The sequence below is a fragment of the Carcharodon carcharias genome, chromosome 17 (assembly GCF_017639515.1).
Source record: "Carcharodon carcharias isolate sCarCar2 chromosome 17, sCarCar2.pri, whole genome shotgun sequence".
In the NCBI taxonomy this organism is placed as follows: Eukaryota; Metazoa; Chordata; class Chondrichthyes; order Lamniformes; family Lamnidae; genus Carcharodon; species Carcharodon carcharias.
In genome coordinates, this window is record NC_054483.1 from 74,565,460 (window position 1) to 74,583,337 (window position 17,878).

At 49.2% G+C, this 17,878-nt stretch overlaps 1 protein-coding gene across 3 annotated transcripts in view; it reads left to right on the top strand.

Moving 5' to 3' along the window:
• LOC121289542 (G protein-coupled receptor kinase 5-like) overlaps positions 1-17,878 on the top strand; it is a 272,949-nt gene that overhangs the window by 130,718 nt on the left and 124,353 nt on the right. For all 3 annotated transcript variants that reach the window (XM_041209047.1, XM_041209049.1, XM_041209050.1), the window contains one exon: positions 1,333-1,445. In XM_041209047.1, the coding sequence (XP_041064981.1) occupies positions 1,333-1,445 (113 nt within the window). The remainder of the gene's footprint in view (positions 1-1,332; positions 1,446-17,878) is intronic.

Below are 17,878 nucleotides of genomic sequence, written 5' to 3' on the forward strand. Positions count from 1 at the left end.
TCTCAACGTGGCCTCATCAATGCCCTGAATAATTGTAGGAAGATTTTACTTTTGTACCCAATCTCTTTGTAACAAAAGCGAACATATCGTTTGCCTTCCTAATTGCTTCTTCCACCTGCATGTTAACTTTTTGTGATGGATGTACAAGGACACCCAGGTCATTTTGAATGCGAATGTTTCCCAGCCTCCAATCAAAATTTTTTTTTATGTGAAGGTGGTCTGTTCCCAGGCCTATAGTACTTTCAAATGTCAATAGGGATAATTCACAGTGTCAATTATATATTTAATCTTCCTTTCATTGGTAAGTGTCTAGGCTTCATTTGTGCCCTCCTTACAGAAGAATGTACAGCTGAAATTGTGGGACTGTACATGGATGCATGGTTGCAAACCATTGTTCTATTTTGTACCTAGTCACATCAACAAAAACTTTTACATCGTTGACAACTAATCAGCTAATATATCAATTAAGAACTTGAATATTCACTTTCTAAATTAAGATGAATTTCACTTTCTGCGGGGAGACAATGGCTTAGTGGTAATGTTGCTAGGCTAGTAACCCAGAAGCCCAGGCTAATGCTATGGGGATGTGTGTTCAGATCCTATCGTAGCAGCTGGTGGAATTTGAATTCAGTAAATAAATCCGGAATTTTAAAGTTAGTCTCAGTAATGGTGATCTTGAAACAATTATTGATTAGTCATAAAAACCCATCTGGTTCACTAATGTTCTTTAGGGAAGGAAATCTTCCATCCTTACCTGGTCTGGCCTACATTTCAGTCCAGACCCACTGCAATGTGGTTAACTCTTAACTACCCTCTGAAATGGTGAAGCAAGGCACTCAGTCCAAGGGCAATTAAGGTTGGGCAACCAATGTTGGCCTTGGCAGTGACACCACATCCCATGAAAGAATAAAGAAAAAAATTATGGTCTGTATGCTTTTGTTGAACATAATGTATTTTTCATGCAAAATGTTGAACAGTGTAGTATGACTCTATGCTGTTCAAAGGATAGTTGTGTCATGAAGAAAGTATACGGAAAGCAAATATAAATGATGATCTCTTTAGTTATCGGAATATTTTCAAACTGTAGGATTAATTTTCAGAACATTTTCAGATGGTGTGTTTTCAGTGCATCAGATTATGTATATATACTTGGAGCATCATCCATCTTTTCACACAATGAGTGAGCAATAATTGCATAATTCACAATCTTTGAAAATTCATTAAGTTACTATCACAATTAATCAGATTTAAACATAAATTAAAACTACATTAAGGAAATTATATAAAGTTTAATTGTTTTGTTCTCTCTCTCTCTCTCCCTTTTCTCTGTAGAGAGAGACTATTCCAGCCTCTGTGAGAAACAGCCAATTGGAAGACTACTTTTTCGTCAATTCTGTGAAGCCCAGCCTGAACTTCAGCACTACATAAATTTTCTTGACTTAGTGGTAAGTTGGTTATGGAATTTGTTTCAAAATAAAATAAAAGGATTTGGGTGTTGTGCTTGAACACTTGAGTGCCTAGGTTTTAATAGTCTGTTTAATTTCTTTTTTACCCAACCTCCAGTTATGGTTGGGTGCAGAGGTGGAGCAATTAATTGAGAAATTGCTTTCTAAGAAAATAGGAAGCTTGACCTTGAGAGGTCACCTGATCTACTCCACACCCACGATCTGTATGAAGCCCTGCGCACGATCATATTGTCAGGGATTTTTGCTATTGTTTGCTACTAGAATATGTTTTAATTGAGCTTGAAAAAAACTTTCCTATAAAATATTTTAAACTTTTTCTTCATGTAGGTTTAGCAAATTTATTGTAACGCAGCACGTATATCTTGGCCTATCCTAAATGACACAGGCCAGCCTCTAATGTGACAGCCTGATCAAACCTGGCTGAGGCTGCTTTTGGGTTCAGGCACTTGTCTGGTGTACATAACCATTTTGGGTACAGCTCATCTGGAGCATTGCTGGATGTGCTCCAGTATTTTTTTCAGTTGTATCCTGGTATTTCTGTCTCCATGAACAGACTTAAGTTTCCTTGTCATATAGACTGAACTTCTCTGTGTGGAATTACTAACAGTAAACAAAAGATATGAAAAACACCAGCTCAATTGGTAACATTTTATCCTCACTGAGCCAGAAGATTGTCAATTTGAGCCACAGAACATACATGTAATATAGCCTGATGCTGCAATCCTAAGACAATGCTGAATATTTGGTGATGCTGCATTTCCAATGAGATGTTAAACAAATCTGTGCTTTGGTGGCTTAGGTGGGTGTTAAAGTCCCATGGCACTATTAAAAAACAGGAATTGAAGACTGTTGAAGGCCAGTGTCCTTCTAACATTCCTCTCTGTCAATACCACCAAAATACAAGCTAGCTTTTCATTTATCTCATTGCTGTTGAGAGTTTTCAAACACAGAGTGATTGTTTTGCTTGCCCATAAGTCAGACTTAGTGCTTTGAGATACTTTGCTGTGATAAGGCATTATATAAACACTAGTATTGGTTATTATACAAGTCCATTAATTCTATTTTACAAGTATTGAAAGTAAAGCTAAATTAAATATTTATATTTGTAATTTCATGAGCCATAAATACTATGAACTGCACTGAAATTGTATTAAATGAGGTTTAATTGAAATTCAAAACAATACCTTATCAACTTCTTAATTTTGATATATTTACACAGTGCAAATGATGTTTGTAGTAATTATGGTTTTGTTTAGTGTGTAATGTACCTTTAAGAATAATACTTGTTAGGAAAGCTCACATGATCTGTAGTAACCAGTAGGAGAGTAGTGCGGACTACCTCAGCAGACAGTGTAGCGATAGAAACAAAAACAGAAAATGCTGGAAATACTCGGCAGGTCTGACAGCATCTGTGGAGAGAGAAACAGTTAACTTTCGAGTCCGTGTGACCTTTCTTCAGAGCTACCGAGTCTTTTTCCAGCATTTTCTGTTTTTGTTTGATTTCTAGCATCACAGTATTTTGCTTTTATCTTAGTATAGAGGGAGAGTTGGAGTTGAAAGAACATGTAGTTGGTGCTGAGTATATTGTAAATAAACTTAATGTTTCCACTTGTGTCTGCAGTTCAACTCTATTACTGATAGTACAACTTAGTCACCCTACAACAATATTAAAAATTGATCATAAATTCAAACATAAATAGAAAGTTGACTGGGTCTTCATTTCTAGCCAAAGTATTTCTAAAAATGAAAAAATGTATGAATATAAATTTTGTGTCCGCTAATTTTTTGTTTCATCTTAATGTTGATGGTTAATTCTACATTTTAAAAAACTTGTCAATTTAGTATGACTGCAATACGTGATATAGTCAAGATCAAGAAATATTTTTTAGTTTTCCTTCTTTCTTGGGATGTGAATGTGGCAGGCAAGCCTGGCATTTGTTGCCCATCCGTAATTGTCCTTGAAATGATGGTGGTGAACTGCCTTCTTTTACCACTGCAGTCCATGTGGTGTAGGTACACCCACAATGGAAGTGAGTTCCAGAATTTTGACCCAGAAACAGTGAAGGAACAGCGATATATTTCCAAGTCAGGATGGTGTGTGGCTTGGATGGGAACTTGCAGGTGGTGTTCCCATGTCCCTGCTGCCCTTGTCCATCCAGGTGGTAGAGGTTGTGGGTTTGGAAGGTGCTGTCGAAGAAGCATTGATGAGTTGCTGCAGTGCATCTTGTAGATGGTGCACACTGCTGCCATGCGTTGGTGGTGGAGGGAGTAAATGTCGAAGGTGGGAAATATGGTGCAGGTCAAGTGGGCTGCCTGTCCTGGATGGTGTTGAGCTTCTTGAGTGTTGTTAGAGCTGCACTCATCCAAGCAAGTGAGGAGTAGTCCATCACACCCCTGATGGGTGCCTTACAGATGGTGGGCAGGCTTTGGGGAGGCAAGAAGTGAATTACTCCCTGCAGAATTCCAACTTTGCACTTCTCAACCTCTGCACTACCATGGTGTTTATATGGCTAGACCAGTTCAGTTTCTTGTCAATGGTAAACCCCAGGATGTTGATAGTGGGGGATTCAGCAATAGTAATGCTGTTGCACATCAAGGGGAGATATTTGAATTCTCTCTTGTTGGAGGGAGTGCAGACAAAGGCAAGCTTCTGGCACCACAAGCAGCCTGTCTCTACAGGAGGGGAGGAAGAGCAATAGTAATAGGGGATTCTATAGTCAGGGGAACAGATAGGTGCTAATGTGGCTGTCAACGTGACTCCAGGATGATATGTTGCCTCCCTGGTGCCAGGGTCTGGGATGTTACTGAATGGCTACAGGGCATCCTGAAGAGGGAGGGTGATAAGGCAGAGGTCATGGTACATGTTGGTACCAATGACATAGGTAGAAAGAGGGAAGAGGTCTTGCATCAAGAACTCAGGGAGTTAGGCAGTAGACTAAAAAGCAGGACCTCTCGGGTTGTAATCTCTGGATTACTCCCAGTGCCACGTGCTAGCGAGCTCAGAAATAGGAGAATAGCGCAGATGAATATGTGACTTAAGAGTTGGTGCAGGAGGGAGGATTTTAGATTCTTGGATCACTGGGAAAGTTTCTGGGGAAGGTGGAACCTGTACAAGTGGGATGGTCTACATCTGAACCAGAGCAGGAATATCATCCTTGCGGGTGGGTTTGCTAGTGCTGTTAGGAGGGAACACAGAATGTTAGCAAAATAGGGACACATCTTAATGCAGTGAAGCAATCAAGGGAGTACAGCTGCATTAAGTTTCAGGGGAGTAAGGCAAAGCTGGATGGCCTCTACTTTATAGCCAGGAGTATTACAGGTAAAATGGATGAGTTAGGGGTGGAATTGTGATATAGTAGCCATCACAGAGACGTAGTTGAGGGAGGGGCAGGATTGGCAGCTTAACATTCCGGGATATAGAATCTTCAGGTGAGACAGGGGATGGGGTAAAAGAGGAGGAGCCGTTGCATTATTATTTAAGAAGTCAGTTACTGCAGTAAGGAGAGATGATATCTTGGAGGGGGCATTGAATGAAGCTTTGTGGATAAGAATAAAAAAGGGGCAGCCACATTGTTAAGTGTTTATCATAGACCCCCAGATAGTCAGCTAGAAATTGAAAGCCAATATGTGCACAATTTGTGGAGGTGTGGAGAAACAATTACAATAGGGTAATTATTTTAGGTGATTTCAACTTTCACAACATTAATTGGGAGAGACATAGTGTTAAGGGCTTGGATGGAGTGGGTTTCTTGAAATGTGTACAGAACTTTTTAGGTCAATATATAGAGGGTCCAATAAGGGAGGGAGCAGCTCTGGACCTAATTCTGGGGAATGAAGCCGAACAGGTGGCTGAGGTGGTGGTGAGGAGCATCTTAGTGATAGCAACCACAACATGGTACAATTTAAGCTTGTTATGGACAAAGAAATAGACAAGTTGCAAAAAAATGTTTTGGATTGGGGGAGAGTGGATTTTAGTAAAATAAGGCAGTGTCTGGCCAAGGTAGACTGGGAACTGCTACTTGTGGGGAAATCTACAGAGGAACAGTGGGGGGGTGTTCAAAAAGGAAATGGGGAGGGTATAGGCTCAACATGTTCCCTCTAAGGTGAGAGGAAGGAATAACAAGCCCAGAGAACCATGGATGACCAGAGATATTCAGGATATGATGAGAAGGAAAAGAGAAGCTTTTAGCAGGTCCAAGAGGAGCAAATCAGCGGAGGCATTAGCGGAGCTTAAGAAAGCAATTTGGAGAGCAAAGAGGGGATATGAGAAAGCTCTGGGTGGTAAGAGTAGGGAAAATCCCAAGATATTCTATAAGTATATCAATGGGAAGAGGATAACCAGGGAAAGAGAAGGGACCAAGGGGGCAATCTATGGATGGAGCCACAGGAGTGTTGAATGAATAGTTCATATCCATCTTCGCCCAAGAGAATGAGGATAAAGGTATCGAACTCAGGGAGAGAGGCTGCGAGGTTCTTGAGCAAATTGATATAGGGATTGACAAGATATTGGAGGTGTTGGAGGCTTAAAAGTGGACAAATCTCCAGGTCCGGATGATTTGTGTCCCAGACTGCTGAGGGAGGCAAGGGAGGAGATCTCAGCGGCTCTGACCCAAATTTTTAATTCCTTTCCGGCCACGGGGGAGGTGCCAGAGGACTGGAGAACAGCTAATGTGGTTCCACTATTTAAGAAGGGTTGTAGAGATAAGCCAGGGAACTATAGACCAGTGAGTCTCACATCAGTGGTAGGGAAACTATTGGAGAAAATTCTGAAGGAGAGAATCTATCTCCACTTGGAGAGGCAAGGTTTGATCAGGGATAGTCAGAATAGCTTTGTCAGAGGGAGGTCACGCCTAACAAATTTGATTGAATTTTTTGAGGAGGTGACCAGGTGTGTAGATGAGGGTAGTGCACTTGATGTAGTTTATATGGATTTCAGCAAAGCCACATGGGAGATTTATAAAGAAGGCAAATGCACATGGGATTCAGGGTAATTTGATAAGGTGGATTCAAAATTGGCTTAGTTGTAGGAGACAGAGGGTAATGACAGAAGGCTCCTTTAGTGACTGGAAGCCAGTGTCCAGTGGCATACCACAGAGATCTGTGCTGGGTCCCCTATTATTCGTCATTTATATAAACGACATAGATGACAATGTGGGGGTCGGATCAGTAAGTTTGCAGATGACACAAAGATTGGCTGGGTGGTTAACAGTGAGGTTGAGTGTCTTGGGCTATGGGAAGATATAGACGGGATGGTCAAATGGGCAGATAAGTGGCAGATGGAATTTAAGTGTGAGGTGATACACTTTGGAAGGAGTAATTTGACAAGGAAGTATTCAATGAATGGCATGACACTAGGAAGTTGAGGAACAAAGGGACCTTGACATGTGTGTCCATAGATCTCTGAAGGCGGAGGGGCATGTTAGTGGGGTGGTGAAAATGGCATATGGGACACTTGCCTTTATCAATCGAGGCATAGATTACAAAAGTATGGAGGTCACGTTGGAGTTGTGTGGAACGTTGGTGAGGCCACAGCTGGAGTACTGTGTGCAGTTCTGGTTGCTACATTACAGGAAGGATGTAATTGCACTGGAGGGGGTGCAGAGGAGATTCACCAGGATGTTGCCTGGGATGAAACAATTAAGTTATGAAGAGAGTTGGATAGACTTGGGTTGTTTTTGTTGGAGCAGAGAAGACTGAGGGGTGACCTGATCGAGGTGTACAAGATTATGAGGGGCATGGACAGGGTGGATAGGGAGCAGCTGTTCCTCTTAGTTGAAGGGTCAGTCACAAGGGAACATAAGTTCAAGGTGAGGGGCAGGAGGTTTAGGGGGGATGTGAGGAAAAATTTTTTTACCCAGAGGGTGGTGACGGTCTGGAATGCACTGCCTGGGAGGGTGGTGGAGGCAGGTTGCCTCACATCCTTTAAAAAGTACCTGGATGAGCACTTGGCACGTCATAACATTCAAGGCTATGGGCCAAGTGCTGGTAAATGGGATTAGGTAGGTAGGTCAGGTGTTTCTCACATGTCGGTGCAGACTCGATGGGCCGAAGGGCCTCTTCTACACACTGCGATTCTGTGAGATGGTCCTTGTCCAGAATTTGTGCAGCTTAAATGTTACCTGCCACTTATCCGTCCAAGCTCGAGTGTTGTTATGGGCACGGACTGCGTCAGTATCTGAGGAATGCAAGTGGCATAAGGGAGCAAATGCAAATACAATGAGTATTGAACAGAGTTGGGCATGAGGGAAAGAATCTTGAAAAAAGAAGAATAATAAACAACATTGGGTACATCTAAAATTATAGTGCTAACTAAATGCATACTATATAGAAAAGGTTAGTATCAAAATTTAGACTTGGAGATCAGGGTAAGTAGAGCATGGATTATCGTATAAATGAAACATTCTGAAGAGCATGCTGATTGGCTGGCAAGTGGACTCTGATTGGTAGAGGCGTTGCGATGGAGAATGCACCAGTTGATGGTGACGTACACTTAACTGTTGAACATTGTTTGAAATTTAAGCCAGGTGGCTTGATTCATACAGTATAAATATGTTGCTTCTCCTGACATTGGCATTTTCTTGTAAATTGTCCTGAAGAGTGCAAGATAAAAAGCTCTGACAAAAAAATCTCTTTTTTCAGTCATACTCAAGTTCTGTACTACCAAACGACTAAATGATTATTAATTATGAATCTTCCTGAGAGTTGAAAACCTATTGAATGGTAGCACTTAGTACCTTGAATTGTACCCTATACCGATCCACTGCAGTGAGATATGGACAGTGCAAATTACAATAATGCAGCCAGAATTCTAAAAGATTCTCCTGCTCTTTTAAAATATGGTGATTTTATTTTAAAATCCTGCTCTGTATTGCTGTAATGAGTAAAATAGAGGCAAGATTGCACTCTGGTTGAAATTATTACTTCAAGCAATGCATTTTTAAATATGCATAGCTGCTGTTTGTCATTAATGTAGTCTCTGCCTCAAATGTAAAGAAAATAATATAATACTTTTGCTTTGTTATTATAGTAATCTATCTAGACTTGTGGACTTAATTTAGACTGGCATATTTTCTCACTCAGGTATTTCTGAAGTTTCCATTATTTCAAGGGAATTTATAAAGTAAATCCAGGTGAAAAATTGTTACTGAGATAGCATTGTTCATGAAGTTTATTTTGGCAGTCCCCTATAAGTGTCATTTAATTTGATGGAGAATAAATTGTACCACATTAAGGGGTATGTAAGAGTTAATGCTCCTTGAGTGAATCAGCTCACAATCTGATGATGTGCCAAGTTCCAGTGACTCACATATGGAGCCTTAATTTTGACCAAATTATTTGTTTAAGACTCTTGGGAGTATGCCATCAATGCAGTTTAGCATTAGACATACAAGTAATGCATTAGACAAAAGCATAAGAATGCAACAGTCCTGTAATTGCAAATTGAAATACAGTAACTGTTTTCCAACAAAGATTTCCCATCTCTGTCTCTGTCATCATAGCGTTTGTCCATGTATGTGTGCGTGTGTATCTCACACGGAGTCTTATACTCAGTCTCTGACTTATACTGTGTCTCGCTTTCTTGCACAGTTTCTAATAGATTTCTCAGTTTGCCTCTGGCTTTCATTTCTGTTTCTGTCTCTGCTTGTGTATAACTGTCTCTTTCTCTCAACATTCCACCCTACCCACTACCTCCCCTCTGCCCCCAACCCTGTGCCTCAATTTTCCTTTGCCACTGCCTTTCTCACACACTATGGGCAGAATTTAATGTTCACTGTGTTGGACCCGTCCACCAGCTGAAGAGCCAGTGGCAACTCCACTACGGCTATTTCCGGGAACCCCAACAGGGTTTAGTCCCATTCAGTCAATCTGCTGGCTGCCACCAGGGTTTGCAACTCCAGCAGGGGGATTTCCAGTACTGGCAGCACCAACAGAAGCGATGGCCACTGCCAGAACTGCAGGAAGCCCCAGTTGAAGGATTGTCACTGGAGCCCCAGAACACAAGGCAATCGTCCTGATTGGGCCCACTCAGGGAGGCCCCAGCGAGAGTGGGGAAAGTGGTCAGCGCAAAAGGCAGGATGTGTCTTCAACCCTTGAAACCAGCAGGTCCCTCCATTGGGCACATGCTGTCCAAGAAGGAGGGAGCCCCACACTTAGAGGCACTTCCTGCACTGCACTGCAGTGTTTACATGGGGGCTTGCCCACGTGGTGTAGCTCCCACCTGCCGTTGGTTGAAGACAAGCAGTGGCAGGCTGAAGGCCTCAATTGTTTTCAGAGCAGCAATCCATTCTTGACCCTTCTACCCTCAGACTTAATTGGGGTGAAAGAAGGAAATGAAGGCCTGCATCCCAACCCACCTCCCAATCCATTCCCATGGGGGGCACTAAGTACTGCTCAATATTATCCTTTCATTTCTACATTGTCTTTCTTTCTCTCTCTCCCTTTCTCAGCGCCTCATACATCAGTCTGTAGCTCTGGTTTTCTCTCTCTTTGTCTCTGTCTATCTCTCTCTCCCTCACATTCTCTCTCTGTGTCTCTCTCACTCTCTCTGTCTCGCTGTCTCTCCCTCTCCCTCTGTGTGTCTATCTCTCTCTGTCTCTCTCTGTGTTTCTCTCTCTCTGCCTTTCTCTCTCCCCCTCTCCCCCATTCTATCTCTCTCTCTGTTTTTCTCTCTCTCTCATCTCTTTTTCTCTCTCTGTTTTTCTCTCTCTGTTTTCATGCTGTCCTCAGCCCAGCCAGCTTCAGATGCTTCATCAATGACCTTCCTTCCATCATAAGGTCAGAAGTTGGGATGTTGCTGATGATTGCACAATGTTCAGCACCATTCGCAACTCCTCAGATACTGAAGCAGTCCATGTCCAAATGCTGCAAGACCTGGATAAGATCCGGGCTTGGGCTGACAAGTGGCAAGTAACATTCATGCCACACAAGTGTCAAGCAATGACCATCTCCAACAAGGGAAAATACAACTATCGTCACTTGATGTTCAATGTCATTACCATCACTGAATCCCCCACTATCAACATCCTGGGGGATTACCATTGAACAGAACCTGAACTGGACTAGCCATTTAAATACTGTGGCTACAAGAGCAGGTCAGAGGCTAGGAATCATGCAGCGAGTAACTGGCCTCTTGACTCTGCAAAGCCTGTCCACCATCTACAAGGCACAAGTCAGGAAAGTGATGGAATACTCCCCACTAGTCTGGATGAGTGCAGCTCCTTCAACGCTGAAGAAGCTGGACACTGTCTAGGACAAAGCAGTCCACTTGATTGGCACCTCATCCACAAACGTTCACTCCCTCTACCACCGACTTACAGTAGCAGCAGTGTGTACCAGCTACAAGATGCACTGCAGGAATTCACCAAGGCTCCTTAGCATCTTCCAAACCCACGACCACTACCACCTAGAATGACAAAGGCAGCAGATAGATGGGAACACCACCACCTGGAAGTACCCCTCCAAGCCACTCACCAGCCTGACTTGGAAATATATCATCGTTCCTTCACTGTCACTGGGTCAAAATCCTGGAACTCCCTTCCTAACAGCACTGTGGGTGTACCTACACCACATGGACTGCAGCGGTTCAAAAAGGCAGCTCACCACCACCTTCCAAAGGGCAACTAGGGGTGGACAATAATTGCGGGCCCAGCCAACGAAACCCACATCCCATGAATGAATTAAAAAAAACTTTGTTTTTTTTTTCTTTCTCGCTGTTGTTCTCTGTTTCTTTTTATTTCTTTCTTTCTCTCTTTCTTCCTCGCTCTCTCCTTTCCTCTCTCTCTCCTCCTTTCTCTCTTTCTTTCTCTGTTTCTCTATGTCAGTTTCTGTTTCTCTCTCTCACTCTCTCTCTCTCACTCCCTGGCCGGGATTTTCTGGCCCTGTCGCGAGTGGGACTCAGCGTGGGTGAGGTGGCGGTGACATGCAGCGGGACCGGATGATCATGGCGGTGGGTGGGTGTGGAAAATCCCACCCCCGTCCCTCTCTCTCTCTCTCTCTCTCTCTTTCCCTCCCCTTTCTCTTTCTGTTTTACCCCCTCCCTCCATTTTTTCTGTTTCTCTCTCTCCCTGTCTCTCCCTTTCTCTCACTCTCTTTTTCGCTCTCTATTTTAGGGAAAGGTAGAGAGACAGACAAAGAGAAAGGGAGAGAGAGAGTATCGGGGAGCGTAACAGACACAGAGAAACAGACACAGAGAAACAGACACAGAGAAACAGACACAGAGAAACAGACACAGAGAAACAGACACAGAGAAACAGACACAGAGAAACAGACACAGAGAAACAGACACAGAGAAACAGACACAGAGAAACAGACACAGAGAAACAGACACAGAGAAACAGACACAGAGAAACAGACACAGAGAAACAGACACAGAGAAACAGACACAGAGAAACAGACACAGAGAAACAGACACAGAGAAACAGACACAGAGAAACAGACACAGAGAAACAGACACAGAGAAACAGACACAGAGAAACAGACACGGAAAGAGAAAGAAAGAAACAGAAAAACAATTTTTCTGTTTCCTTCTCTTTCCCTCTCATCTTCTGTCTGTCTCTCTTTCGTTCTGTTTCTCTTTCTCTCGCTTTCCCCCTCTCGCTTTCCCCCTCTCGCTTTCCCCCTCTCGCTTTCCCCCTCTCGCTTTCCCCCTCTCGCTTTCCCCCTCTCGCTTTCCCCCTCTCGCTTTCCCCCTCTCGCTTTCCCCCTCTCGCTCCCCCTTTCCCTCTCGCTCCCCCCTTTCCCTCTCGCTCCCCCCTTTCCCTCTCGCTCCCCCCTTTCCCTCTCGCTCCCCCCTTTCCCTCTCGCTCCCCCCTTTCCCTCTCGCTCCCCCCTTTCCCTCTCGCTCCCCCCTTTCTCACTCGCTCCCCCCTTTCTCACTCGCTCCCCCCTTTCTCACTCGCTCCCCCCTTTCTCACTCGCTCTCCCCCTTTCTCTCTCCCCCTTTCTCTCTCCCCCTTTCTCTCTCCCATTCTCTCTCCCATTCTCTCTCCCATTCTCTCTCCCATTCTCTCTCCCTTCCTCTCTCTCTCTCCCTTCCTCTCTCTCCCCCTTTCTCTCTCTCTCCCCCTTTCTCTCTCTCTCCCCCTTTCTCTCTCTCTCCCCCTTTCTCTCTCTCTCTCCCCCTTTCTCTCTTTGTCTCTCTCTCCCTTTGTCTCTCTCTCCCTTTGTCTCTCTCTCCCTTTGTCTCTCTCTCCCTTTGTCTCTCTCTCCCTTTGTCTCTCTCCCATTGTCTCTCTCTCCCATTGTCTCTCTCTCCCATTGTCTCTCTCTCCCATTGTCTCTCTCTGCCTTTCTCTCGCTTTCCCCCTTTTTCACTCACCCCCTTTGCTCTCACCTTTTGCTCTCGCTCCCTCCTTTCTCTCTCGCTCCCTCCTTTCTCTCTTGCTCCCTCCTTTCTCTCTCGCTCCCTCCTTTCTCTCTCGCTCCCTCCTTTCTCTCTCGCTCCCTCCTTTCTCTCTCGCTCCTTCCCTTTCGCTCCTTCCCTTTCGCTCCTTCCCTTTCGCTCCTTCCCTTTCGCTCCTTCCCTTTCGCTCTCCCCCCCTTTCTCTCCCCCCCTTTCTCTCCCCCCCCTTTCTCTCCCCCCCTTTCTCTCCCCCCCTTTCTCTCCCCCCCTTTCTCTCCCCCCTTTCTCTCCCCCCTTTCTCTCCCCCCATTCTCTCCCCCCATTCTCTCCCCCATTCTCTCCCCCATTCTCTCCCCCATTCTCTCTCTCTCTCCCACTTTCTCTCTCTCTCCCACTTTCTCTCTCTCTCCCACTTTCTCTCGCTCTTCCCCCTTTCGCTCTTCCCCTTTCTCTCGCTCTTCCCCCTTTCTCTCGCTCTTCCCCCTTTCTCTCGCTCTTCCCCCTCTCTCTCGCTCGCCCCCTCTCTCTCGCTCTCTCCCCCTCTCTCTCGCTCTTCCCCCTTCCTCTCGCTCTCTCCCTCTCTCTCGCTGTCTCCCCCTCTCTCGCTGTCTCCCCCTCTCTCGCTGTCTCCCCCTCTCTCGCTGTCTCCCCCTCTCTCGCTGTCTCCCCCTCTCTCGCTGTCTCCCCCTTTCTCTCGCTGTCTCCCCCTTTCTCTCGCTGTCTCCCCCTTTCTCTCGCTCTCTCCCCCTTTCTCTCGCTCTCTCCCCCTTTCTCTCGCTCTCTCCCCCTTTCTCTCGCTCTCTCCCCCTTTCTCTCGCTCTCTCCCCCTTTCTCTCGCTCTCTCCCCCTTTCTCTCGCTCGCCCCCTTTCTTTCTCGTTCTCCCCCTTTCTCTATCGCTCTCATCTTTCGCTCCCTCCCATTCTCTCTCCCTCCCATTCTCTCTCCCTCCCATTCTCTCTCCCTCCCATTCTCTCTCCCTCCCATTCTCTCCCTCCCATTCTCTCCCTCCCATTCTCTCCCTCCCTTTCTCTCCCTCCCTTTCTCTCCCTCCCTTTCGCTCCCTCCCTTTCGCTCCCTCCCATTCTCTCTCCCTCCCATTCTCTCTCCCTCCCATTCTCTCTCTCTCCCATTCTCTCTCTCTCCCATTCTCTCTCCCTCCCATTCTCTCTCCCTCCCATTCTCTCTCCCTCCCATTCTCTCTCCCTCCCTTTCTCCCTCCCTCTCCCTTTCTCTCTCCCTCTCCCTTTACTCTCTCCCTCTCCCTTTACTCTCTCCCATTTTCTCGCTCTCCCTTTCTCATCCTCTCTCTCTCTCCCTTTCACTCTCTCTCCCTTTCACTCTCTCTCCCTTTCACTCTCTCTCCCTTTCACTCTCACTCTCCCTTTCTCTCTCCCTTTCTCTCTCACTCTCCCTTTCTCTCTCACTCTCCCTTTCTCTCTCCCTTTCTCTCTCCCTTTCTCTCTCCCTTTCTCTCTCCCTTTCTCTCTCCCATTCTCTCTCCCATTCTCTCTCCCATTCTCTCTCCCATTCTCTCTCCCATTCTCTCGCCCTCCCTTTCACTCTCTCTCCCTTTCACTCTCTCTCCCTTTCACTCTCTCTCCCTTTCACTCTCTCTCCCTTTCACTCTCTCTCCCTTTCACTCTCTCTCCCTTTCTCATCTCTCTCCCTCCCTTTCTCTCTCTCTCTCTCTCTCTCTCTCCATTTCTCTCTCTACGACCCACGTGTCCTCTCTCTCTCTTTATCTCTCCCTTTCCCTTTCTTTCTCTCTCCCATTTTTCTCCCTCCTTTTTTCTCTCACCACTCCCTTATTCTCTCTCTCTATCCCTTTTCCTCTTTCTCCCTTTCTCTCCCTCTCTCTCCTTCTCTTTCTCTCCCCCCTCCCTTTCTCTCTCCCTCTCCCTTTCTCTCTCCCTCTCCCTTTCTCTCTCCCCAACCCTGTCTCTCCCCCCACCCTTCCTCTCCCCCCTCCCTTTCTCTCTCCCTCTCCCTTTCTCTCTCCCTCTCCCTTTCTCTCTCCCTCTCCCTTTCTCTCTCCCTCTCCCTTTCTCTCTCCCTCTCCCTTTCTCTCTCCCTCTCCCTTTCTCTCTCCCTCTCCCTTTCTCCCGCCCTCTCCCTTTCTCCCGCCCTCTCCCTTTCTCCCGCCCTCTCCCTTTCTCCCGCCCTCTCCCTTTTCCCGCCCTCTCCCTCTTTCTCCCGCCCTCTCCCTTTCCCGCCCTCTCCCTTTCTCCCGCCCTCTCCCTTTCTCCCGCCCTCTCCCTTTCTCCCGCCCTCTCCCTTTCTCCCGCCCTCTCCCTTTCTCCCGCCCTCTCCCTTTTCCCGCCCTCTCCCTTTTCCCGCCCTCTCCCTTTCTCCCGCCCTCTCCCTTTCTCCCGCCCTCTCCCTTTCCCCCGCCCTCTCCCTTTCCCCCGCCCTCTCCCTTTCCCCCGCCCTCTCCCTTTCCCCCGTCCTCTCCCTTTCTCCCGCCCTCTCCCTTTCCCCCCGCCCTCTCCCTTTCCCCCCCGCCCTCTCCCTTTCCCCCCCGCCCTCTCCCTTTCCCCCCCGCCCTCTCCCTTTCCCCCTCTCGCTCTCCCTTTCCCCCTCTCGCTCTCCCTTTCCCCCTCTCGCTCTCCCTTTCCCCCTCTCGCTCTCCCTTTCCCCCTCTCGCTCTCCCTTTCCCCCTCTCGCTCTCCCTTTCCCCCTCTCGCTCTCCCCTTTCCCCCTCTCGCTCTCCCTTTCCCCCTCTCGCTCTCCCTTTCCCCCTCTCGCTCTCCCTTTCCCCCTCTCGCTTCTCCCTTTCCCCCTCTCGCTCTCTCCCTTTCCCCCTCTCGCTCTCTCCCTTTCCCCCTCTCGCTCTCTCCCTTTCCCCCTCTCGCTCTCTCCCTTTCCCCCTCTCGCTCTCTCCCTTTCCCCCTCTCGCTCTCTCCCTTTCCCCCTCTCGCTCTCTCCCTTTTTCTCTCCCTTTCTGTGCCCCATTCTCTCACCCTTTCTTTCGTTCTCTGTTTCTCTCACCTTTTTCTCTCTTTCTGTGCCTTTCTCTCTCTCTCTGTCCCTTTCTCTCTCTGTCCCTTTTTCTCTCCCCTTCCTTCTCTCTCCCCTTCCTTCTCTCTCGCCCCCTCCCTCTCTCTCGCCCCTCTCTCTTTCTCTCACTCTCACCCCCCTCCCTCTCTCTCTCTCTCTCTCGCCCTCTCTCTCTCACCCCCTCTCTCTCTCACCCCCTCTCTCTCTCGCCCCCTCTCTCTCTCGCCCCCTCTGTCTCTCGCCCCCCTCTCTCTCGCCCCCCCCTCTCTCGCCCCCCCTCTCTCGCCCCCCCCTCTCTCGCCCCCCCCTCTCTCGCCCCCCCCTCTCTCTCGCCCCCCCTCTCTCTCGCCCCCCCTCTCTCTCGCCCCCCCTCTCTCTCGCCCCCCCTCTCTCTCGCCCCCCCTCTCTCTCGCCCCCCCTCTTTCTCGCCCCCCCTCTTTCTCGCCCCCCCTCTTTCTCGCCCCCCCTCTTTCTCACCCGCCCCTCTCTCTTGCCCCCCCCCTCGCCCCCCCTCTCTCGCCCCCCCTCTCTCGCCCCCCCCTCTCTCTCGCCCCCCCCTCTCTCTCGCCCCCCCCTCTCTCTCGCCCCCCCCTCTCTCTCGCCCCCCCCTCTCTCTCTCGCCCCCCCCTCTCTCTCGCCCCCCCCTCTCTCTCGCCCCCCCTCTCGCCCCCCTCTCTCTCGCCCCCCCCCTCTCTCGCCCCCCCTCTCTCTCTCGCCCCCTCTCTCGCTCGCCCCCCCTCTCTCTCTCGCCGCCCTCTCTCTCTCTCTCTCGCCGCCCTCTCTCTCTCTCTCTCGCCGCCCTCTCTCTCTCGCCGCCCTCTCTCTCTCTCGCCGCCCTCTCTCTCTCGCCGCCCTCTCTCTCTCTCTCGCCGCCCTCTCTCTCTCTCTCGCCGCCCTCTCTCTCTCTCTCGCCGCCCTCTCTCTCTCTCTCGCCGCCCTCTCTCTCTCTCTCGCCGCCCTCTCTCTCTCTCGCCGCCCTCTCTCTCTCGCTGCCCTCTCTCTCTCTCTCTCGCCGCCCTCTCTCTCTCTCTCTCGCCGCCCTCTCTCCCTCTGTCGCCGCCCTCTCTCTCTCTGTCGCCGCCCTCTCTCTGTCGTCGCCCTCTCTCTCTCTGTCGCCGCCCTCTCTCTCTCTGTCGCCGCCCTCTCTCTCTCTGTCGCCGCCCTCTCTCTCTCTGTCGCCGCCCTCTCTCTCTCTGTCGCCGCCCTCTCTCTGTCGCCGCCCTCTCTCTCTCTGTCGCCGCCCTCTCTCTCTCTGTCGCCGCCCTCTCTCTCTCTGTCGCCGCCCTCTCTCTCTCTGTCGCCGCCCTGTCTCTCTCTGTCGCCTCCCTGTCTCTCTCTGTCGCCGCCCTCTCTCTCTCTGTCGCCGCCCTCTCTCTCTCTGTCGCCGCCCTCTCTCTCTCTGTCGCCGCCCTCTCTCTCTCTGTCGCCGCCCTCTCTCGCTCGCTCGCCGCCCTCTCTCGCTCGCCGCCCTCTCTCGCTCGCTCGTCGCCCTCTCTCTCTCGCTCGCCGCCCTCTCTCTCTCGCTCGCCGCCCTCTCTCTCGCTCGCCGCCCTCTCTCTCTCTGTCGCCGCCCTCTCTCTCTCTGTCGCCGCCCTCTCTCTCTCTGTCGCCGCCCTCTCTCTCTCTGTCGCCGCCCTCTCTCTCTCTGTCGCCGCCCTCTCTCTTGCTCGCCGCCCTCTCTCTCTCGCTCGCCGCCCTCTCTCGCTCGTCGCCCTCTCTCGCTCGCCGCCCTCTCTCTCTCGCTCGCCGCCCTCGCTCGCTCGCCGCCCTCTCTCGCTCGCTCGCCGCCCTCTCTCGCTCGCTCGCCGCCCTCTCTCGCTCGCTCGCCGCCCTCTCTCGCTCGCTCGCCGCCCTCTCTCGCTCGCTCGCCCCCCTCCCTCGCTCGCTCGCCCCCCTCTCGCTCGCACGCCCCCCTCTCTCTCTCGCTCGCCCCCCCCCTCGCTCGCCCCCCCTTCGCTCGCCCCCCTCTCTCACTCTCGCTCGCACCCCTCTCTCACTCTCGCTCGCCCCCCTCTCTCACTCTCGCTCGCCCCCCCTCTCTCTCTCTCGCTCGCCCCCCCTCTCTCTCGCTCG